The 25428-nt window shown below is 46.7% G+C and overlaps 1 protein-coding gene across 4 annotated transcripts in view; it reads right to left on the bottom strand.

Moving 5' to 3' along the window:
- Positions 1-19901, bottom strand: part of FOXO3 (forkhead box O3) — a 133606-nt gene extending 113705 nt beyond the window's left edge. Inside the window, exons 1-2 of one of the 4 annotated variants that reach the window (XM_021084231.2) lie at positions 19821-19901; positions 16274-17026 (exon numbers count right to left, since the gene is read on the bottom strand). In XM_021084231.2, coding sequence (XP_020939890.1) covers positions 16274-16891 — 618 coding nt within the window. In that variant the 5' untranslated portion in view covers positions 16892-17026; positions 19821-19901. 4 annotated transcript variants of the gene reach the window in all.
- Between the last annotated feature and the right edge of the window lie 5527 nt (positions 19902-25428).

Genomic DNA, 25428 nt, shown 5'->3' with positions numbered 1-25428 from the left:
GTTAAATCGTTTATTAAATAATGACATCTTTGCCTCAGAAGCCAATCATTCTCTTAGATTCCACTATGACAGCACCCCCCCCCTTTTTTTTCTTTTGGATGCCCCATGGCATACAGAAGTTCCTGGGCCAGGGGTCGAACCTGAGCCAAGAAGTGAAAACCCTGGATCCTTAACCTGATGAGCCACCAGGAAACTCCCAACAACACCCCTTTTTATATGGAGCTTCTAGGAGGCAAACTCCACTTTCTAATCTCCTTGTAGAGAAAAAGGGTGGAAATAGGCCTCAAAGTCATTACTAAATTTGTTAGTAACTTCCACAGACAAACGTTCTAAATTTTCTAAGACAATGTTCTCACCCCCAACTATACGATATAACTACCTGGGAGCTTTAAAAATATATAGAGGAGCTCCCTTTGTGGCTCAGCGGTAACAAACCTGACTAGTATCCATGAGGATGCAGGTTCCACCCCCGGCCTCACTCAGCGGGTTAAGGATCCAGCATTGCCACAAGCTGCAGTGTAGGTTGCAGACACAGCTTGGATTCCATGTTGCTGTGGCTTAGGCTGGCAGCTACAGCTCCAGTATGACTCCCAGCCTGGGAACTTCCAATATGCCACAGGTTCGGCCCTAAAAAGATAGACAGATAGGTAGGTAGGTAGATAGATAAGTAAATAACTAAGATGCTCAGGCCCATACCTAGAGATTCTGACCCAACTGGTTTAGGATGGGACCTAGATACCTGTGTTTTCCAAAGCTCCCCCATGAGGCAGTTGAGGCTGAAAACTACTGATGCAGGAGAAAGATGAGAGACGATGGGTACTGGGAAAGAGAGAAGGGCAGTAAGACCCCTTTAGATAATGTCTAATGACACAAAAGAGAAGAGAAGGGGAGAGCAGCTGGGAAAAGTAAAATTGAGTCTCTTAGATTCTGAGACTGATCTAAGGATCGACCCAACATCGGTAGTTTCAGGTTCAAAAATCAGAAACAGTTAGATAATCAAGGAGGTATACTCAATTGCCAAAGATGTGGCAACAGTCCAAAGGACATATCAGGAAACCCTTTTTAAAAGGGTACTATTTTTTCTCCCCCCAGAGGAGTTAATAACTAGGAACTTGAGGCAAAGAGCTTTCACATCTCACAAACAATGCCTAAAAGTTCAACTATGAAATCATGTTCAACTCCTCCAAAATGATGTTCAATTCCTCTAAAAGTTCAACCTGAAAAGCAATAAAATGTATCCCTGAGCAAAACTTAAAAAAAAAAAAAAAATGTTTTTGTTTTAAGGGGAAGTAGCAGTAACTCTCAGAGCCCTTTGTAATTGAAATTATCCTCCCAGTAACCACACTGACAAGTGAATTTTCAAAGTGTAAAACCATGTCATACAGATGATAAAACCAAGATAGTTATTTTCTTCTTTTCCTTCTTGACTAAGCACATATGCATGAGGTAACAAGCTGGAAAAGATATCTGAAAGCTTTATGATCCTGTTTAAGGCAGGATGATGAACACAAAACAGACCAGTTAGAAGAATGCAGTGTTGGCGGTCAATGGACAGAGCAGGGAAGCTCAGCACAGGTAACAGAGACAGATGTCAGGGGAAAATTATTTCTGCTTACACAGGACAATCGCTGGGAACCCAGAGAGAAAAACCCAGATGTTGTCCCACTGTGTTAACAGTTAAAACTGATCCATCAATTTAAAGCTTTTGCTATGATGAGAAAACCAAGTGGGAAAATCTTAAAAATGAGGATAGTAATTTTTGATAAAAGCATTCATTTGTTAGGTCATTATGTTAAAATCGACTTAGATGATGGTAGTTTTCACTGACACTGCAAGTTAGCTTTCCTAATTTGCTATATGGTATTTCACTCAATTCAGTACTGACTGCGCACAAATTACCTTGAAGCCTTCTCTGAATTATGAGACTATCAGAGTAAACCCCTCCTCTCCTCCCTCAAAGAGCACCTATGAAAAGATGCCTACAATCAGATGCCAAATTTCACCTTGGCAACTGACACCAAGGTTGAATATGGTAAAGCCTGACAAATGGCCCAGATCACCTAGACTTTCAGCCTGAAAAAAAGGGGATCTTTCTCGGAAAGGAAGGAGACTAAACAGGACTGATTTAGATAATTCGGTTCAGCAGAGGACATGCATCTATTCAAACAGAAGGCTGTAAGCTTATCTGTATCGGATAGGGTTGGAGATAGAAGGTCTGATCGAGGCCACTAATTTCAAGAAACAGTATACTAGCTCACCTAGGAAGTTATCTATCAGGAGATTAAGAGCCCAAGTGTGCTAAGGCAGGCACACTCACACCCTTCTCAGCTGGAAGACAACTTTAAAATAATCAGGCCCATAACATTTCCAAAGCCCACTCACTCCCAGTTTCTCAGGGTTACATAAACGATACCCTCAAGATAACTGATCATTGTTCTTTTAAAGAAATTCAGGAGAAATCTTGGGCTCAAAGTTTCAATTTTTGCTTTTTAAAATGTAGTCTATGAGCCACTGTTTATTTATGTGATAGGTATGTTAGTACAGGGCAAATTAATGCTGTTAATGGGACCGTCTGACAAATAACCAGTGAATAAAGGTATGTCCCTTCTCATTCTACCAGCTGGAGAGAGGGAAGGAAAAAAAAAAATGCACAAATACAGATCAAGATGCAAACTGCAAAGGTATGAGGGTGAGATTAACGAGTCCTTGATTTGGAAATGAATGCTGGCAGGAAGCCCCAGGACAGTTATCACATAAGGTAAAAATTCTAGAAGAAATATAAAGGTAGAAATTTAAATTAGGTAGAATTTTTTTTTTTTCTTTTTCAGTGGCACCCACAGCCTATGGAAGTTCCTGGGCCAAGGATCTAATCTGAGTGGAAGCTGCAACCTACCTACACCACAGCTATAGCAACTCGGTATCTGCAACCCACTGAGCTGGGCTGGAGTTCGAACTGGCACCTCCACAGAGACAAGCTGGATCATTAAACCACCACACCACAGCGGGAACTCCTTACATTAGGTAAAATTTTTTAAAGGTGTTTACCAACAGGAAATGCAGATGGAGAGATCCAAAGGAAGTGTTTCACTTTATGAAACCATTATAGCATTAGAAGGAAATTAAACTATATTGAGTTTTTAATTAAGGAAAATAAAAACGAAAATAAAAAAGAGAAAGGAGAAGAAGGTGAGCAGGAGGCTTTAAATACCACTCAGCCAAGCTTAACATGAAATATGGAACCAAGGCAATTATCTAGAAAATTTATGATGAAAGAACTATCATTTTTTGAAATTATTAGGACACATCAAGAAAAAAAAGCAGTTTTGAGATCTGAATTACATGAATTAATGACTTAACTCTCCACTTGATCTTTTTAATATAGTACCAGTTTTCAAGGAGACATCCAACAAGCTGTATTGGATATAAATTTTATGCCCTCCTTAAACTTCAGGTTTATACCCAAGGTTGTACCTTTACAAGTCCAAGGTGGCCAAAGCCACCTTCTTTGCAACGACATCCAGCCCTACCACCATCCCCCACACCCTGCCATATTCAGTTATCAGGCGGAGCCATTCAGCCTGCTCCACATTTATCGTAGGGTTTCAGTCTATCTTCTGGACTCTATCCAGACACTACTCAACTATCTTTACTGTGAAACTGAGAGTTCTGAAATTTTTTCCAACACACACACACACACACACACACACACACACACACACGGGATTAGTGTTCTGCAAGCCATATTTTATCTCAGGGCACACAGGTGCTACATTCCTGTGGCCAATTAATACCATTATTTTAGGCCCTACTCAGACATATTTTACCTTAACGACAAAAGCAGTAAGCTCCTTAAGAAGATAAACACTTCAATCTGGCCAGCGATTTGCATTATGCAATATTTTCTGTTTCTGTCCTGATGCCTCTTTTGGGGGAGTGGGGTGCCCATCCTATATAGAACTTCCCTGCCCAGGGATCAAACCCACGCCACAGCAGTGACCCAAACCACTGCAGTAACAATGCTGGATCCTGAACCTGCTACGTTGGTGCCTGCCTTTAAATCCATTAGTAACAGCACTGCAGAGTCGACCACCTCACAAAATATGTTTAATACCCTTAATTATGAGAACTGATTGGGCAACCACACTTCTGCCAGGAACTTCTTACAAATTTTCTCCCCCTGAAATCCATTTTTCTTGGAAGTACTTTTTTCCATTCATTTACCTACCCGAAGCCTACAGAAACAGTGATTCTATTCTCCCAAGGCAGAAATTTCTCAGAGATAATAGCCCAACCCAAAGGATTTCCATGCACTACGTATTAATCCATTAGTTCAAAACATGAGTACACTTTGTATCTGACCCATAGTAAACCATGGTTACACAAGGCAGTGACCACACAGAAATGATAATCCCCAAATCAAACTCTGTAAGCGTCCAGGCACTGATGGGATTCTTACAAGTTATCAGCTCATGCAAGATCAAGGGCCAGGGCCTAAATCATGGCTGTGTCCACTCCTCCCCCAACACAGAGAGGTGTGAGGGACCGAGTCTGCCACAACTCAGAAAATAAACATTCAAGACAGTATTCTGAAAGATTAAATGTAAGGATTGACAGTAATATTCATAACGAATGTGGCACACAATAGCTACTTTTTAAAAGGCATCAATTCAATTTTATTGTTGCACCCCCTGCCCCAAGATCCCACCGGCAGTGAGGAGGCAGTAGAGCATAGTAGAAAGACAAAAGTTCAGAGTCAAAAAAACCTGGGTTTGAATTCCAAATGTGTTTTGAACCATTTCCTTGTCTTCAAATTGAGATTTATGTTTAAATGCCTATCATGGATGATCAATATTAGACGTAAAAAAACCTAGCTGAGTAATTGGCACACAGTAAGTGTTCAATAAATCATAGCCACTATCATTATCATACTTATCACTGTAACTAGGTTTCAAAATATCTTGTGTTAATTCTTCTTTTTACTGTAAAAACTAAACCTCATTTCAAACTGATTTCCCCCCCTTTTTAGGGCTACACCTGTGGCATAGGGAAGTTCCCAGGCCAGGGGTACAACTGGAGCTACAGCCGCCAGCCTACGCCACAGCCACAGCAACACCAGATCCAAGCCGCATCTTTGAACTACACCACTGCTCAAGGCAACACCGGATCCTTAACCCACTGACCAACGCCAGGGATCAAACCCACATCCTCATGGCTATTAGCTGGGCCCTTAACCCACAGAGCCACAACGGGAACTCCTTCAAATGCTTTTTAACCCTGCCTCCCCTTTCCCAAAATATCATTTTGAAATATGTGAATAAACAATTCAGCCCAAACACCAACTATGTAACCTAGAATATGCCTGTGGGAACTTCGAAGACGACAACCACGCTATGTTCTATGCATTGTCAGTATGGTTTTGTTTTGTTTTGTTTTAGGACATAAATGTACAAATGTATACAGATGAGACGTGAGCCTGAAGGCTTCAGTGTGTTAAGACTCTGAAAGGCCCTGAACCAAGCATAAGAGGAGCCAGAGAGATTCTGGATTAGCCTTCCTCCCACCACAGATGGCCGTGAACTTGCTGGGGCTCCTCTTCCCAGCCTAACTAGAAGGGGAAGAGAGAACTCTTCTCCAACACTACCCTTCTGCTGAGGACCCAGGCCACTGCCCCCACCCCCTGAAGACTGACTATCCTAGACCAAAGCTCTGAGACAGACCTCAGGGCCTTAGACTAAACCTCAAGTCCACAATTCACAAGCACAGCCATTCCACCAGCTTCACAAAACAGGCCAAGAAGCAGAAATTTAGTACACGGGGTGGGAGGGAGCCCAGAACACACACCATTAGAAATAGAAGAGAGGGACGAGATGTGGGCATTCTCACTCAGAGATCAGGGGAACTCAAGCCTCCTCCTACACCTCCAGCCAGGATAAAGAAAAAGGAAATTTAAATAGCACAAAGTAGCCTATGAATGATTAACATTTTAATTATAATCTAAGCAAAGCCTTTTTGGGGAGTTCTCCTGGTGGCTCAGCAGGTTAAGGATCCAGCATGGTCATGGCAGTGGCTTGAGTCGCTGCTGTGGTGCAGGTTTGAGCCCTGGCCTGAGAACTTCTGAATGCTGCAAAAAACAAACAAACAAACAAACAAACAAAACAAAACAAAATCCCAAACCTTTCTTATAGTTAGGCAGGCAAAATGGGTGATGAGGGTCAAAAGGTACAAACATCCAGCTATAAAATAAGTTAAGTGCTGGGGATGTAATATACAGAGTGGTGACTGTCATCAGCACTTGTGTATCTCGAAGCTGTTGACAGAGTAAATCTTAAAAGTTCTCACTTCAAAAAAAAAAAAATAGCTACACTTATGGTGATAATCATTTTGCAACACCTATAAACACCAAATCATCATACTGTAAACCTCACTCTAAGAAATGATGTCAATTATCTCAATTAAAACATAAAATAAAACCTTTTTATTCTTCTCCTCTATCTGCAATCCTACCTGACCCTCTCTTCTGCCCCTGAGAAGTTTCTTTCTTAAGGCTACCATAACAAATGACCACAAACTTAGGGCCTTCAAATGACAAGATCTTACTCTTTCAGAGCGCTGGAGTCCAGAAGTCCAAAATCAAGGTGTCGCAGAGCCACGCTCCCTCTGAAAGCTCCAGGGGAGGGGTCGTCCCTGGCCCTTGCCTTGCTGTGGGTATCTCCCAGCCATCTGGTGCTTCATGGCCTGTAACTGTTCTGCTCCAACTTTTGCCTAAGCATGCACACAGCTTTCTCTGCACCTAGTGTGTCCACTCCTCTCCCTCCAAGGACAATGGATTTAGGGCCCACACTAATCCAATATGACCTCATCTTAAGTTACCTAATTACTCCCAGAAAAACTTTATTTCCAAATACGGTTGTATTCTGAGGTTCCAGGTGGACATGAAGGTGGGGCGGGTGGGGGATACTATTCAACCCACTACAGTTCCGAAATTAAAATAAACCACTACCACCAGAGTTCCCATCGTGGCTCAGGGGTAACAAACCCAACTAGTATCCATGAGGATGTGGGTCCGATCCCTGGCCTCACTCAGTGGGTTAAGAATCCCGCGTTGCTGTGGCATAGGCTGGCAGCTGTAGCTCTGATTCGACCCCTAGCCTGGGAACTTCCATATGCCACAGGTGTAGCCCTAAAAAGACAAAAAATAAAATAAATTGAAATGAAATGAAATAAAACAAAATAAAGGAAACCACCACCACCAAAATTTGGGGCAAAGTGGAGGAAGGTAACAAATTACAGCTTCACAGAACTAGAGAAGTTTAGATTCTAAAAAAGTCCAAAGATACCACCTCAGGTGGAGCCTTGAGTACTAAATCTGAATAGGGACTAATGTAGCTTTTGCCTTTTTCTCACCTGTGGGAAAATGAAAGTCTTGGAAAATATCAAAAGTCTCAAATAGAACAGCACTAGCACACAGAACAATCCACTGATCCAGACTCTAAACATACTGCGTAGTTTGGTATCAGGTATAGATGAACAATCGCATGTATTATCAAGAGTGGAGTGGCAAAAAGAGGTAAGGCAGAGGAGAATATTTTTCAGCTTAAAAGGCTTTCATTTAACTATTTGGGGGTGGAAGTGGACCATGGGTCTTAGAAGCCCAATTTCCTTTAAAACAAAAGTAGTTATCTTAGGTTTTCAAGCATTCCCTCCAAATTATCCTGTCTAAATGATGACATAAGCCTACATGGAACACTATATATTAGAGCTCTTTTTTGTTTTTAACCAAGGTATTATTTAAGGTAGGTGGGGGAAAGAAAACCTTGAGATTAGCTGAAAGACTTGTATATACTCCCTCTGCTGGCTCTAAATTTAAAGAAAATTCTCAATGGCTTCAGAAGCCAAGTTAATTTTATTAAAATTGGCTTTTCAGAAGCCAATTAATTTTACTAGACATCTAAAAAACAAGGAAAAATATGATGTAGATTCTCCAACACATATACACTCAAAAGTCTTCAAAGAAATAAGAAATTACAAAACACATACTGGAAACTGCCAAAGGCAATCTGTTGGCTTTATTATGGGTTCACTCCAGAGGAAAGCTAATGCATGTGGTTGTCTGTGATAGGGGTCACATCCTACCTTGGCCTTGCCCCCTACGCGTGTGCCACAGAGTACTCTGGGCTCACCTGTCTCATCTGGACACCCAGGCATGGAGAGCCCCTGTAAGATAATCTGGCTTCTTCACCACAAGCAATTACTAGAGTAGCAAATTAGTGCAAGCCCCTCAGGCCATCAGAGAAGTTAGTCCACTTCACTTAGTAATATTATCCCAAAGTAGTGACTGACACCCTGCAGAGAAAACTTCTCAAAGATTAAAACCTTAAAAAAAAAAAAAAAAAAAGTCCAAGTGAAAAAAAAACCAGCTTGGAACATACTCTGATCATACATTTGTGTTTTACCAGGTAGAGGGATTCATCACAATATTCTATGGATATTTCCTATCGTACTTCTTTTTCCAACCAAGGAAACTGCAATACTGAGAAAGGAAAGTTGTGAGGTCAAGAATAAAATGTTTAGAGCCTTTCTGGGTAGTGATACAATCAGAATCAGGATCCTCTAAGATAATCACTAGCCCAACAACCTATTCAGCAAACTACCTCAGGGCATTCCCTGGTGGCCTAGTGGTTAAGGACTCGGCACTGTCACTGCCCAGGCTCAAGTCACTGCTATGGCATGGGTTCAATCCCTAGCCAGGGAATTTCCATATGCCACAGGCGCGGCCAAAAAAAAAAAAAAAGAAAAAAAAGACAGACTACGTCAGAAGAGCTGCAGACGGGCCCTGGAAAGGCCCAACTCACAGAATGCTCCCTATCTCTTCTTCCTTCATATGTGACTTCTATTTTCCAACCCATAAAAATAAAACTTTAAGTGCATCTGGGATTTAAGCGTCCAATGCAGATAACTTAGTTTTACACAAGAGCTCTGTTCCCTTAAGAAGTAGGTAAATACATTTTAGGCTGAACATGCCATGACTCTTTCTAGACATATTGATGCCACATAAAGTGGGGGGCCCGCACAGAGGACAGACTTGATTTCAACTTTCTCTGAAGGAAAGGTCACCCTAAGATCAGGTTTTCCTCAGTTTCTGTGGTGGGTAAAGACTGATGAAGTTTTCAGGGACTTCTACATTAGGAAACAAGACACTGCAAGAAGCGCCTTAGACAGCAGAACATCATTTCATAATTATACTACATCATATCAACACTAGGGAGTCTGGGCCACCTCCATAGCTACAAGTATCCAAAAGGCATCACCTCACTCCTGACTCACGTCAAACCTTTTCAGTGTCGCTGTCCCAGAACAAGGCTAATAAGCTCATGCGCTGAGGACATGATCCCAAAAGCAGCTCCAAGAGTTCCCATTGTGGCTTGGTGGAAACAAACCCAACTAGTATCCATGAGGACTTGGGTTCAATCCCTGGCCTTGCTCAGTGGGTTAAGGATCCGGTGTTGCCATGAGCTGTAGTGTAGGTTGCAGATGTGACTCGGATCCCTTGTTACTGTGGCTGTGGTGTAGGCCGGCAGCTGCAGCTCCTATTCGACCACTAGTCTGGGAACTTCCATATGCCGCATGAGCAGCCCTAAGAAAAAAAAAAAGAAGAAGAAGAAGAAAGAAAAAAAAAGAAAAGAAAAGAAAATCACTCCAAGTATCAGAAATGCCTTTGTCTGGTAGACACCTTCCTTGCTGTCCAGGCTCTCACACTGTACTTGAGAATATACAGGAACCACAGAAAAGTGACAAAGAAACAGGCAGGAGTCAGGGGGTGGGCAGCGTAGGGTGGGGCTGAGAGAATAGGCTTTTCTAACAAGGTGAGCTCAGAGTGCTGAGGAAAAACGCAAAATGAGAAACACAACTTCCCTCCTGCCAGCCAGCCTGCCTGGAGGATGGGGGAGGGGGAGCAGAGGACAGCAAAATGAAGTAAGAATTTGCAGAAATGGAGGCACTAACTCGAACAGCTGTGAAACCACAATGGTTAGCAAGAGACATTACAGAACACTAGTGCCCTGGGCTCACACGGACACACTCTTAACTCCACCCCTGCTAGCTGTGTGTCTCTGAGCTAGTCACTCACATGCTCCTGGCCAGTTTCCTCACTTGTAAAATACAGTCGTTAGATGATCTTTAAGACTTTTTTGGTTCTGCATTTGAGGCAAGAAGCAATGCAGATGATTCTACTGCACCAAGACTCCACCCCCCCACCACCCCCAAGAGGCCAGTCCACCACGGCCCCACAGGACAGAACTGGTGACTTAAGGTTAGTTCAGGGCCACAGGCCTGTCTCTAATCCGAGTGGACTTAGGAAGGCCCCAGCTTCACTGAAACAGACCCAAACTACAGGAGCCATGTGACAGTGGTCTTGTGCCTCCAAAGCAAACTAAAAATGATCTGCAAAGAGCTAAAGACCAGCTCTCTAAGTCAGAGCTCAACATCAACTTTGCCATTTGCCGGTAACTACTCTGCGGAGAGCCAAAGCACTAAGGAGAGCAGAAGTACAGATGGGGAAAAAGGCAAAGAGAAAGGACGTTAATGACAAGTTTACAAAGCAGAGATTTGCAAGTTTACTTTCTGTCTTCCCGCAAGAGAACATGAACTGCTGTGAACTGGAATCTTATCTGCCCTGTGCTACCACTGCATCCATGGGCCCGGCAGAACACCCTGCATGCTGTATGCTTTTGATAAATATTTGTCAAATGAATGAAATGGCATGAGAGGCAAATGGCTAAAAAGGGTTTTCTCTTTCCAATCTTTGACTCACTTACTGTACAGCAGCTGTAGCATTTACTGACACTAAGCCATCTACAAACACGGCATCCCTCACTCCCTCTACAGATGCAAAAAGCCCAAGGGGCCCTAAGGGCCCCTCCACAAGTGATACAGGAAAAGTTGAGGAGAAAAAAGAGGAGCCAAAAATAGGATCAGTCTGTTCCCCACAGACAAGATGAATGGGTATGAGAACAAAATAAATTCCATATTCTCTCCAGTCCAGGGAATCTGGAATCGGATCAGCAAAGGATAAGTTGGGTACCTCGCTAGAAGGCACTGGCTTAAACAATCACACCTTTGCATTTCAGCAAGATCTTTGATGAATGGGCCTGCTCAAATTTCTGCAGACCAAGTAAATGATTTTTTTAGTGAGGCAAGGCTTCTTCATTAATCTTCCAAATAAAAACATCTTACAGGTATTGAGTAAGAATCATGAGTATTAAAAAATTTAACTACAAGATGTTCTTCTATGGTGTCATTCTCTTAAAATAGAACCCTCCTAAAAACTCCTAAAAATAAGTTTGCATAGTTTCACTGAATTTTCTAAGGAGGAAATAAAATATATCAAAACAAACACTTAGCTTCTTTTTAAAAGAGTCTCTCTGCTACCCAGGGCTCACAGATCAAAGTCTAAAAGGGCCAATTTCTTCACTTCATTGGTCGATGACACAGCTTTGCAAAAGAAGAAAAACAGTCCCCCTAGTGTACTGCTGCCCTACAAAGAGGAAGTATGTTAGTTGAGAATCACCGACAAAGACAGCACTGCCAAAGGAAATTACAAAACAGCGTTCTGGCAACCGGGGCCAGGCTGAAGACAGATTCCTCGTATGGCACGACCGAAACTGGCCCTTTGGTGAGTTACTCCAAAAGGTGACCGAGGGCAAAATTAGAAGCCAACATGGAATTGCTGTGACTTTGTCATCTTGAAACTTAAAATTTTTAACGATTTTTAAACATCAAAGTTGCAGTTAAAATAATATTTTCTTCATTCAATCTCTTGAAATGCAACTGAATGCGTTCATCTAAAGAGGAGACGGTGAGGACATTAGCAGGCATTACGTGGCAGGTTGGCCTTCCTCTTTTAACCCTGGGAAGCATCAGTAAGAGGATGCATTCTCACATAAAGGAAGACCCACTCTCCTGAGGAGTCATCCACTGCAACAGCAGCAAAGTCCTCACACGGTATCTTACATTTGTGAAATTACAGGACTCACTACAGAAACTCAGGGCTGCCTATCATAATTGTGCCCTGACTCATGGGAAAAGCAGGCGTGCAGGCATGTGAAGGAGAATCAGTGATAAACAGGCCTTCCCAGGTAAACCCTGGAGTCCTAGAGGTCTGCCTGAGACAGGAGGAAACAAGAGAACCCACCAATTCAATTAAGGGTGCTGTGCAAGTTAGCTTAATCTGAATTAAAGGAAATGTAACCTTTTCCCCTCTTAACCACATCTGATCATTCATTTCTACTTTAGTGCCTGAAGTAAGGGAACCTGTGAGATAGCCATCACCTTTCTCCCTGGCACAGTTAGCATCTGACAAACTTAAAGTAACCAAGAGCTTCCTCCTTTTGTTAAAATGCTCTTTTCTGCCACTTTCGTCACTTCATAGTTCCTAGTACCCATCCTGATAGACCCCAGACAGCTTTGCAAACACTGTGCACTCACTTAGCCTCCATTAATATTTGTCTATCTTTTCGATGCTGAAACAATAATAACCAAGATGTTTTTAGATTGAGAGGCAAATACACTTTTCAGGAAAACAACCTCTAGTTATTTAAAACTATTCAGTACTTAGTAAATAACCTTAGAAAGGATCAATTTAAAGAGAAAAATGGTGCGATAAAGAACAAAGATCTCGGAGTTCCTGTTATGGCTCGGTGGTTAACGAATCCAACCAGGAACTCAGTGGGTTAAGGATCCGGCGTTGCCATGAGCTGCAGTGTAACAACTTGGATCCCACGTTGCTGTGGCTCTGGCATAGGCCAGTGGCTACAGCTCCGATTAGACTCCTAGCCTGGGAACCTCCATGTGCAGCACGCAGTCCTAGAAAAGACAAAAAGACAAAAAGACAAAAAAAAAAAAAAAGAACAAAGATCTCTACGCACTCCCATCAAGGCTGGGCAGAAATGAACCCAACTAGTATCCAAGAGCATGTGGGTTCAATCCCTGGCCCCGATCAGTGGGTTAAGGATCCAGTGTTACCATGAGTTGAAGTGTAGGTCGCAGACATAGCCTGGATGTAGCATTGCTGTGACTGTGGGTAGGCCAGCAGTTGCTGCTGCAATTCTACCTCTAGCCTGGGAACTTCCATATGCCACAGGTTCAGCCCTAAAAAATGAAACAGAACAAAGATCTCTAAAACCTCGGCTACTAATTACTTCTGTACTAAATAACTAGCTGTCCCATCTAGGAAAAATCATTAACTTGTAGAATCATGTTCTTCACCTATAAAATAAAAGGGCTTAACTAGATTAGTAAACCTCATCTCGGCTGTCTGCTATAATCACCTGAAAAACTTCAAAAATAAAACAAAAAACACCCCCAATCAATGTTCACACACCAGCCCAAATAAATCAGATTCTCTGGGTACTGGTGTTTTTTTAAAAACAAGCTCCCAGGTAATTCTACTATGCAACCAGAGTTTTGAACCACTGGTCCTGATTCTGATCTCCGAGGCTTCTTTTCTAATTTGTTCTATGATCTCAGGGTGATACTTCTGGTTCCAAGATCTCATAATACAACTGCCCAAAAAGCCACAAAAGAGGTAAGGCCTAGACCTACATACTATTCCCGTGTGCATACCTGACTAGGAGAGGGGAACCTGAATCCTAGATATTTTTAGAAGTTAAAAACCTGAATGCATAACTCAGAATGAAAGTAGTGTGGTTTAAATGCACATGCATGCTTCCAAAATGACTAATCACGATCAGAATCAATTCCTAAAACCTGGATGCATGGAAATGGGTCACAATTAGCTCCTGACCTCTCCCTTTTCCCTCTTCTTCTACCCCCACTAAACCACAAGCCCAAAAAAAGGTTGGCTATTAGTCATAATTGGAATGTGAAACCAAGCAGCCCCAGTTTCAAAGAGCCTTCTCAATCCTCAAAGATTTGAAAGTTCCTGCATGGCTGCATCTTTTGATAAAGGTCATCTTGCAAACTCTTTAAATTATATTCCTATAGTCTTCAAAGATTAATTCTCATGTGATACTCAGAAATGGACTTGGTGTAAAATTTTAAAGTAAAAATATTCATAAAATTTGGGTCCTGTTTTAAACATATTATGGCTAGACAGTTTCAATTTACATTATTTCATGAGATGTTAAAGAGAAGTGAGGTAGCAGAGAAGGAAAAAAGAAACCATGAGACCAAAAAATAGTCAAGACATAAAACCACAAAGTTTACGACGAGGCCCAAAAATCTCTACTGCAAATCCTGTAAGCTACAGGAAAATAAAATTAATTAGTCCAGTCTCAATTCAAGGCTACTTTTGATAATACCACCTTCTCCTATAAACCTTTAAAAAAAAATCAAATACTACAAACTGGTATTAGCTTTAACTATAGTGTACATAAATTTATTACAAGAAATGCTACTTGTAAAGCTAAAATTACTTCTGTAATCTTAAAAAATCATACGAAAGGTGAAAATGCTTTCAATGTTAACTTTTTAACTAAGTTAAGGCTAACTTTCAACTAACAGGTTATCTACACCAAATTTAAAACATGTAAGACTAAATTTCACATGTGAGAAATTTGAAAAATATTTCAAACCCCCCATCCATCTTCTTAGATCCCATAAATTCACTCCTTCCTAACACTACAGTTGCTATCCATTTGGAAACTCAGTTTTTAAAAGTATCACATTAGCACTGCTTTGAAATGGAACTGTCATCCTTTCTGTAAATAGTCCCCATATCACACAACTCACATTTCTTTGCAAAGCGATAAAGTTCAATCAGATATAAGATTCATAGTATCAGCATTTGTTAAATGATGAGACAGATCTGTGGGATTTGTGGAAAAATATCAAAGCACACCTTTTGCTTTTAAGGTACCTACACAAGCCCTTCCCAACACTAACCACTAAAAAAAAAAATCGTATGGCACTTTGTAAGTTTTTTTTAAACAATTATAAGTCAATACATTGAATCCTTTAGCTTTATATACTAACTCCTCTCCAGTGCTTCAGTTCTCCACTAAGGTCAAACTGTTCTTTATACACCCACTGGAACCCAGGAAGTACAGGACTCCCCAAAGACAATGAAGGAAGGGACAGAAGGAGGAAGCAACTACCTCTTTAATTAAAAAAAAAAAAAAAAAAAAGCTAACTTGTTAATAGAAGCAACTGACAAATAATATGAAGTGATATGTATCTCCCTCCAGTTGCACAGGGCTCTCTTTTGCCTGGTACCGACTAACTCATATCAGAGAGATGGGGGCCTGGCAAAAACAAAGCCGCTGGGTATCTGCAGCCCAGCAGGGGCACAGGAGTTAATCTCTTTGGATGCCCAACTGCAGGAAGTCATTACATCATAGGCCTTTCCACACCTCTCTCCCTACCACGTGTCCAGTGCCCCAAGAGGCTGAAAAGGAACAGTGGAGAGCCTCTCTTCAGGTTCACTTACAGGTAGAAGCCATTATGGCTCAGCTCTGCCAGCAAACCTGCCTCCCAAAGGCTTACGTGAAGCGACAGGCCCCGGTTCTCTACTCCTGGACCCGCTGCTTGAAACAGCTCCAGAGGCCAGGCCTCAGCGGGGAAGCAGCAGGTGCAGGACAGTTCCCGCTGAGGTGGAAGGGCTGGCCGGGTCGGGGCCCAGATCATCTCAGAGGCTACTCAGAGGAAGGTTTAAGGTTGAGACACCTCTTAGGAATAAAGGTGTTAACACACGCAAGGAAAGAGAGCCGGCCAGGAAAAGGTTTACAACCACTGCTTTTTGTAATGGGATCGATGTGCCTGTGGGAGTTAACACCTACAAGCCTGAAACTTGGACACAGGGGTTCTCATCTGGCTAGTCTCAACACACCACGCTTAGGCGACCGACTGGAAACCACAAATCCAACCCCTCCTCTGGGCACTGATTCCCAAACAAGTCCCCTCACTCCACCCGCAGCGGCCTCGCCGCACCCCCACTACGGGGAAACCTGCTCCAAAGCTGGCCGCGGACGTACCTCCTCCGCTACAACCCAGGAATCGGGCAAATGCACTCCTGCCCATCTGGCCAAGCCTGAGGCTTCCCCAGGAGCCTCCTCTCCCGCTCCCGCCGCGTCCGCAGCGGTCCCCGGGCTCCCCTCCTCCGGAGGTCACACAGAACCCCCAAAGCCTTACAGCTGAGGCTCTCCCTGCCAACCCCTCTCCCGGGCGCCCGCAGGCGCGCTCGGACGAATCGAAGGCGCGTCTCGCACTGCGCAGGAGACCGGGCGGGTCTGTCCGCCCGTCCGAGGTGGGTACGCACCTTCCAGCCGGCAGAACTGTTGCTGTCGCCCTTATCCTTGAAGTAGGGCACGCAGCGCACCATCCACTCATAGATCTGGGACAGAGTGAGCCGTTTGTCCGGGGAACTCTCGATGGCGCGAGTGATCAGATCGGCGTAGGACAGGTTCCCCCAGGCGTTCCGCCGCGAGGAGCATTTCCTCGGCTGCCCGGAGCCCCCAGCCGCCCCCGGCTGCGGCGGTGGCAGTGGCTGCTGAGGCTGCAGCGGCGTCTGCGTCCCTCCGCTCAGCGCGCCCGCCGCGGAGGCTGGGCCGGACCCGGGTTCCTGCCCTCCGGGAGCCAGCAGCCTGGCCGAGTCCTCCAGGAGCAGCCCAGAGCCCAGCGGGCCGCCCCCGCCGCCGCCGATCGCCATGGCCGAGCCGGCCCTACCGCCGCCGTCCTCGTCGTCTTCATCGTCCTCCTCCTCGGGGATCATGGAGTCAGCGGCCGCCTCCCCCGAGGGCTTGGCCGGGCTCCCCTGGAGCTCCGGCCTCTGCAGGGGCCACGTACAGGAGCGCGGACGGCTCTGGGGCTCGAACTCCGGGTCCAGCTCCACTTCGAGCGGAGAGAGCGGGACCGGGGAGGCCGGCGCCTCTGCCATCTTCGCCGCCTGCCCGCCCGCGGCTCCGGCTCTCACACTCTCCTCTTGCGCCGGGGCGGGGTGCGGCGGGGGAGGGACGGGGGCGCCGCGAAGGCTCGGGCTCCCGGGCGCCGCCGCCGCTGCTACTGCCGCCGCCTGGGAAAGCACGAGAGGAGAGAGAAGGAGAGTTGATTATCCCGGGCTGGAGCTCAGTCCCCGGCGAGTCCTCGCCCGCCGCCGCCGCCGCCGCCGTTTCCCGACCACACCGCGCCCGCCTCCCAGGAGCAGGCAGACCTGGAGACGTGCGTCCCGCGAACCTGGCGCTGCAGACGCCACCCCCTGGTCAGGCCGCGGGGGAGACAGGAGCGAATCGACAGGCTCGCACGGGGCAACCCCCTCCCCCCGCCGCCACCGCCAGCGGAGCTGCAGGTCTCCACTGAGCTAGGTGGCGGGGCGGGGAAGAAGGGGGAGGGGCGGGGCGGGGGAGGGGCGCGAGCCGCGCCTTTAAAGCGGGCAGCAGCCCGAGCTGGCGCAGCCCAGACGCGGTCGGAGCCTGAGCCCGGGTGTGCGTGCGTTTGTTTATGTTTCGCTCCGGCCCGCACAAGTGCTTCCCGCGGCGCCACCGCCGCCAAAGTCTGTGGCGTCTTCGGCTCTTCTCCCCGGCCTGGTCCCGGCCCCGCCGCCTCCGCGCTCTCCTGCCATCCCCTCCCAGCGGAGGACCCGAGCCCGAGGACTGCGCGGGCAGTCCCCTTCTCTCTTCGCCCGCGGGCCGAGAGGGCGAATGTGGGTCCGAGCGCAAACGGGCCCTTGTCACTTCCAGGAACAGGGAAAGACGGGAAGAAGGGAGACAAGCAGCTCAGCGGGTGTTTGCCAAGGGTCGAGCTGAGCAGCAACGGCCACTTTGGGGGTGGTGTGGTTTATTTTCTCGCGGGCGTTGTGACCTCCACCCCTTTCCCTATAAGAACGGGGGGGAGGGGAGTAGTCGAAACGTAAATCTTCCAACAGGTCAGGAAGCACAAGTCTCCCAGGCCAACAGAAAACCCGGACCAGCACGTTCATCACCTCCTTGCTCCCACTGCTGCCATCTTGACAGTTTCCCCCCTTCACTCAAGTCCTTTAAAAACACTAGCGGGAGAGAAGAAGGGCGCGCACACCGAGTCACGGGGAGGGAAAAGGGAAGCGCCTGGCCCAGCTCGGAAGCAGATCCGGAGTCACCGGGAAGGCGGCCGCCCCGCTGCACAGCTCCGGCGCCTACCTCGGTTCCTTCCCTTCAGTGACGAGGGGGGAGGACGCACAATCCCGCGCGGGCCCGGGGCGCGGCGAGGAGGGGGCGCACAACCTCAGCCAAGGAGAGGCGCTCCGGCCGCCGCTGCTGCAGCCCGCCTGAGGAACCGCCTGTCAGCCAGCGCGCCGCCGCCTTCCACATTCCTCCTCCTCCCTTCCACGAGCAGGGCGGCCGCGGCAGCAGCACAAAGTTATAGACACACGCAGGGTGCCTCAACCTAGGCTGACGGCGAGCGGGTCCCCGCCCAGGGGGAGGGCTGGGCAGCGTGCCCGGGTGCGCTCGTGTGCGCGCGTGTGTGTGTGTGTGTATGTGCGCGCGTGCGCGGCCCAGATCCCCGGGGCTGCGGGCTTGGGTGTCACGGCGCGCATCGGCGCCGGGACACGGCGGGCTCCAGCAGCCTTCCCCGCCGGGCTCCTCCTCCCTCCCGCGAGCCTCAAAGAAAACAAAGCGTGGCGCGGGCCCAGAAGAAAAGGGAGGGGGCAGCCCAGAGCCCCAAACGGTCCACGAGCGCTGTCGCGTGGCCGCCCTGACTCGGAGCAGGGCGCCTGGCACTGGGGGGTCCCCCTAGCCAGCGCGTCCCTCCGCCAGGCTCTGGGCCCGCCCTGGTGTCCGGTTCCCCTTTAGAACCCGACACCAGGTAACACCTGGAGACAAGATGCTGTCCGCTGATGATAAGAGTTACCTCAGCGTGAAAGTACTAGCAAGCGAAGATGTTGGGGCCCTCAGGACTTCGATAAGCTGATGCCCTCAGTTTTGATCCTGCACGAAAGTTTGCACTTAGTCTCTAACCTAAGACGCCTGACTGCAATCGTATTTCATTTTTCATGAATTTCATGGCAAAGGAGGGGATAACTGTAACTAAGAGAAAAGCAAATTATTCCGCATTCTTAAGTACAAAAATAACTTTTGAACAATTGTAAATGGGAAATAATGAGTCTAATTTTTAAAAGACGCAAAATAGCTAATTGTGTTTTTTTTAATCTTTTTAAAGAAAACTATTTCTTCAAGTTTAGAAAAACATCTTCAAAAGTCCTTATCCTACGATCAGTACCCAAGCCGTTCATTTGTGCACTAAGAATTCACTACATACGACACACACACTAAAAGTCTTTCCATTTTCGTTCAGAAATCTCTCCCCCCTACCCCAGCCCAAATCCTACCAAGTCACTAGAGACACTAGACTTGAGAGCGGGCTCAGCAACAACCCCAAACACAAAAAGGTCCAACCCAGCAGGCGCAGGAGTCCGCCCACCCTGCCTAATCCAGGCTCCGGACTTTGCGCAGGACCCGTCACTCAAGTGACGCGAGGCCCCGCCCCTGCAACAAGCTAGTTCGACGCGTACAAACAGATGATGTCATTGTATCCACAAGCGCGTGACCTGGGAGCTCTGCGCCGGGTAGCCATTCGCTGCGGCGCTTACTCGTCAAGCCACGCCGCGCGCTGACTGGCCGCGGCCATCCGTCTCCAGGCCCTAGACGCCCTTCTCCGCCCCCCGCCTCCGCCTCCCCAGCAAATAATAAACAATCGAGTAAAATTCGAAGGAAGGAGAAGAGGGATGAGAGGATAGGGCGCGAACCAGAAGGCAATCCTTCTCGCGCTGACGGGAGGGAGAGTTAAAAGGAGGGAGACATGAGAGGACCGGGGAGGGGTGGCAGGGTGCAGACCTGTGGCGATGGGTCCCGCCGCGATGAGGTGGCATCAGGGGAGAAAAGTTGGAGAGCACTCTGCGGGGCGCGCCTGGTACTGCGGCGAATGGTGCATAGGGCGCTAGGGCCCGGGAGCCGCTAGGGGAGGTGCGCGGCCCGCCTAAGGGGCGGAGACTGGGCCGCGCTAGCACCGCGCGGGCGGAGCCGTCAGACACGTGCAGGGGGAGAGCGAACGCGCGCCGCACAGCCTCGCCCGGGGCGCGCAGCACCTCCAGCAGCGCGCGCTTGTTTACCAGCGCACGTGGGTGTTATTTTTAATAGGAAGGTTTTGTTGGCTGCGCGGCGGAGTTGCTGGTGCGTGGGGCCGCACGCTCTGGCTGGGGGACGCGGCGGAGCTCGCGCCACCGCCTTCCGGAGCTCTGCTCGCGGGCCAGCACGGCTGTCCCCACTGCGGGATTCTTGCGCAGCTGGCCACTCTGGCCGCGGAGCCTGATTGCGAGTTTCGCGCGTCGCCCAAGTGTGTACAGAGACAAAGTGTACCCTCCGCGGAATGCTCGCTGCCTTTTGTAAGCCCAGGCTCGTCTCCCTCGTTCACATTCCGGGAACAAAGCCACCTGTTTCTTTTGGCCGTGCAGGCTGCGCCAGGCCCGGCTCCGCGGCCACCGGTTGCCGAGCAGATTTAACACGTTCGTACACTCTCTGGCACCAAATACCCTGTCCATGAGGTGGATTTTCGTCATCTTTCGTGGTTTGCACCCTTGCTCTGAATGTCCCCAGTCCATATGGACCTGTGCTTGGGCATACATCTCTGCCCAAGTACAACTTCACTCCTACTTGGGGTTGTCTTTGGAGAGAGAAGTCTGGGGAGGAGGGCTCTGACTACTTCCTGGGCTAGCTTCTCTGCGTCGGGCGCCTCTCCTCCCCTTGTGGGCCTGCATTTGGTTCATAGCTGGACTGTGGACGACGATGTATGAATGTTGTTGATGTCACAACTCTCAGCTTCAAGTGCCCAAGGCAGGGTAAAATATATTACCCTGCGTCTAATTTTCTGCTTTGCACGAAGAACTGTGAGACCAGATCACCCAGGACTTTGCACTGTGATACAGCATAAAATCCAAAGAATTTGCAGTTGCTTCTTAATACTTTAACACACTGTTAAAAGAAATCACCCTTTTTCTTTTCTAAATCTAAGCATCCTTTGTCATTAAGACGTAGAATGTGTTTACACTAGCTGGGCTCTCAGCCATTAGATGTTCACTATAAACATGTCGAGTGTCCATTTACAAAATGCATATGCCAAGGGCATTCCCTTAAAAAATGGTAGAATTAAAGATTCAGTAGATTAAAAGAGTTTATTGTGACCCCCTTGGTGTTTAACAGAAGACAAAATACAGCTATTTCCCTCAAAAAGTTTTACAGTCTAAATTGGGGGGAAAAGATGTTTAAAAGTTAAAGATTTCAAAAGTTTATAAGCAGTAAAAGACAAATCAAAAGGTCATACATAGAGTGGTCATATATAGTGTGGGGTAAGTTTCTTTCTCTCCTGTTTTTTTTTTTGTTTTGTTTTTTTGTCTTTTTGCTATTTCTTGGGCCGCTCCCGCGGCATGTGGAGATTCCCAGGCTAGGGGTCCAATCGGAGCCGCAGCCACCGGCCTACGCCAGGGCCACAGCAACAGCAACGTGGGATTCGAGCGACGTCTGCAACCTACACCACAGGTCACAGCAACGCTGGATCGTTAACCCACTGAGCAAGGGCAGGGACCGAACCCGCAACCTCATGGTTCCTAATCGGATTCGTTAACCACTGCGCCACGACAGGAACTCCGAAGTAGGCTTCTAATGAGTTGAGGATCAACCTCAACTGGCAGTTACTATAAACATTCAGTTTGGTAAATAGTGAATCTTACTCAAAGAATTAACACTTGTAATGTGTCCCCACGGGCAAAACTTTCAAAACTCAGAGGTTGAATCCCAGTGATTGTTCCCTTTTAGCCTGAAAATGGCTTTGTCCTTTGCCTTCCCCTTGAAGGCTTCCTTGGTCATTCATTTCTTCCCTGAACTGTTCCATTTAGAAAAACTAAGTTAGGTTGTTGATTGAGAAGGAATGCCAGCATTACCTTTGAGGTAGAATTTTTGGTCAAAACTTGCCCCACTTATTATACCCTATTTATTTCAACAAATGATTTAAGGTGGTAATAATCCATTCCATTTTGTAAGTTCAATCACTGGAGGAACATTTAAAAAAATTTTTTTACCCGAATAAGCTAAGGAAATACACCATTTCAAACATCTAATTGTGGGGGTAGTGGTAGCAGATGCCAGGGTTCTCCTCTAAGGGGGTCACCACTAGCACTCAGGTCCTTGCCCAGTCCTCCTTGCACCTAGGTCACCTGGACACCCCCTCTGACCCCAGAGCACAAACACCGAGGACTGAGCACACTGTCTGTGAGCAAAGTGCTCCTTTTCTTCTTGGATTGGTTTCTATGTCTATCCCAATAAAGAAGACAAGAAACACAAACATGGTACAGCCTCCAAGCAAATACGTGACCCAGCTGGAAAGAAAGAAGGATCCCCAATATTTAGCTCCATAGTTGCTCCCCAGCCTTTGCCTGATACCTGCATCAGTCCCTCTGCTTCCCCACTCCTCAGCACTACTCCCATGGAAAACATATTTATTGAACACTATGTACCAAAGAGCTTGAGCTTTGGCTTGTCCTCTAGGGTGTCAGTCCAGGCAGGTTTCATCACTACCCTCTGTCTGGAGCTCCTGTCCTCTCTCCTCCCCTTTTCCCCATCCAGGCATGGCATATCCTGGCAGATTCCCCCACCCACACCGACCCCCCACCAGGTCACGATGGGGACTGTCCAGTGGTTCATTTGGAGGACAAGTGTGTGTGTTTCAGGGGAGGAAAAAGTGGAGGATCCAAAAAAAGGGTGAGGATTTACCGGAAATGGAATTGCAATGGCAAGAGAAAGCGGGAAGGATTCTGCCTTGGTGTTATGAGGTAATGACAGTAGCTAACCTTTGTGTCTTAATATGTTCCAGGCCCTGAACTAATAAGCATTTTATTTGCAGTGTTTAATTTTAGGTCTCACAAAGGCCATACGTGATAGGCAGAGCAGTGACAAATGGCTTTGAGGTTAAGTCTGATCCCTTCGCCTACCAGCTATTTATTGGGCTGTTGTTTAACCACTGGGCCTCAGTTCCTCATTCATAAAATGAGAAGAATTCCATCTAAGATCACTGGAAGGGTTGGGTTAAATGCAGTTATGAATCGAAAGCATTTAGGATTAGGATATGAGGAGGAGGGGAACTTTTAAAAACAGTGATGCCCAGTCTCCTTTTTGGACCAAAGGAATGAGAATCTTTAAAAGTAGTCTGGCATTAATACTTTTTTTCAGCTGCCCCAAAGCATATGGAAGTTCCCTGGCCAGGGATGGAATCCAAGCCAGAGCTTTGACAAACACCATAGCTGCAGCAACGCTGGATCCTTAACCCACTGCACCAGGCTGGAGATCAAACTGGTGCCTCCACGGAGACAAGCCAGATCACTAACCCACTGCGCCTCAAGAGGAACTCCCTGGCACTGATTTTTTTAAATGTTTGCCAGGTGATTCCAAGGTGGCGCTGGTTGAGAACAGTGAGCTAGAGGTCTTTGTTGTGCATACCCCAGTGTTTTCCCTTGGTGATGACTAACTGGCTTTGCTTAAGAATGATGACAGAGGAGTTCCTGTCATGGCGCAGTGGTTAACGAATCTGACTAGGAACCATGAGGTTGTGGGTTCGATCCCTGGCCTTGCTCAGTGGGTTAAGGATCTGGCGTTGGTCGCAGACGCAGCTCAGATCCCATGTTGCTGTGGCTCTGGCATAGGCCGGTGGCTATGGCTCCGATTAGACCCTAGCCGGGGAACCTCCACATGCCGCAGGAGCGGCCCAAGAAATGGCAAAAAGACCAAAAAAAAAAAAAAAAAAAGAATGATGACAGAGCCATTAACTAACTACATACAGGGGCAGAGTCCCTGCACATAACATTTCAGTTTAGCTCTAGAACAACCTACTCAAGCAGGAACCATCCCCCTTACTTTACAAGATTTTTTCCCCAAGATCACACAGTAAGTGGCAGCTCAGGATTTGAATTGAGTTCTGTCTAAATCCATGGTATGTGTTCTTCTCCCAACCCTGCACTGCCTGTACAATAGCATTTCTTTATGTGGGCCATTTGGCCTAGAGAAACAGGCTAGAACTAGACATGCAAACCTAACCCCAAGCACTAACCCAACCAGTCCATAGCTGGTGGTTATCTGGCCAAATCTGTCCCCCTTCAGGTTGTTTTTTGGCTCTCTCATGTGTTTCTAAGGTGGTGGGGGTTTTGGGGTTTTTTTGTCTGTTCGTTTTTGTTTTAGTCAATTGCCAACATTTAAAAAGGAGATTTCACCTAAATGCCAGATTTCTAACTCTCCTTGAAAAATCAGATTTGAGAGTTCCCATCATGGCTCAGTGGAGACAAATTTGACTAGCATCTATGAGGACTCAGGTTCGATCCCTGGCCTCACTTAGTGGGTTAAGGATCCAGCGTTGCTGTGAACTGCTGTGTAGGTCGCAGACATGGCTCAGATCTGGCATTGCTGTGGCTGTGGCGTAGGCCAGAGGCTACAGCTCCGTTTTGACCCCTAACCTGGGAGCCTTCATATGCCGTGTTTGCAGCCCTAAAAAAGGCAAAAAAAAAAAAAAAAAAAAAGACAAAAGAAAAATCAGATTTGGTAACACTAATACCATACCCACATGGCAACAGGGAGCTGGTACAATGGTCTCCAGCTCACCGCTTCCTCAGCAGGCCCTCGTTCCTCATTTATTTATCCTGACTGATCCAGGCATTTGACTCAGCCACCCTATCTTGCATCTTCTACCTCTGCAGTGGCTGGAGCTGTTTCATTTCAGCACATGAAAAACAGCTGAACCCTTTGTTCAGTGAATCAAACTGATAGCCTGAAATGGACTGCCGTGGGAATATTTAACCCCCAGACATGGCAAATGCTAACAATCAATGCTTCCACTTTTTTTTCCCCCCTAAAAGCTAGTTTGCCAACACACCATTACTGCTACTCCACTCAGCCACTATATGAGGACAAAGACTGGTTCTGAATAAACCCAATTAAAAGGGAACAGAAACACTTAAGAAGCTGTACCTCAGCTCTGCTTAGCAACTGATTATATATAATCTAAACTTGTTTTTATAGTACTTCAATTTAATGTGGTGGGTAGACACCCAGAACAAACCTCTTGATGAAAACTAAAGCTGGATAAGATTTTACATATTTTTTAAATGAATCATTGAGCTGGCAAGAAAACCAAAGAAACCAAAAACAAAGCTAAAGTGGGACCCCTGCGAAGTGAGCAAGCTCCTGGAAAAGTCTGTCAAATAACACCGTCTTGAGTTTTCACACTGTCAAAGTGCAGCGGCTGAAAGATAAAAATAAAGCCTCAGGCCTACGCAAGATCATGAGCAAAGTAAGCATCTCTCCCAGAGTAGACTGATAAAACCACTATGGAAAACAGTATGAAGGTTACTCAAAACATTAAAAATAGAATTTCCATATGATCCAGCAGCCTCATTTCTGGATATAT

The sequence above is a fragment of the Sus scrofa genome, chromosome 1 (assembly GCF_054392235.1).
Source record: "Sus scrofa isolate SSC_HxYL_T2T_F1_AM1 chromosome 1, Sscrofa_HxYL_maternal_Yorkshire_Landrace_v2.0, whole genome shotgun sequence".
Taxonomy (NCBI): Eukaryota; Metazoa; Chordata; class Mammalia; order Artiodactyla; family Suidae; genus Sus; species Sus scrofa.
This window is presented reverse-complemented; position numbering and strand designations above follow the sequence as displayed.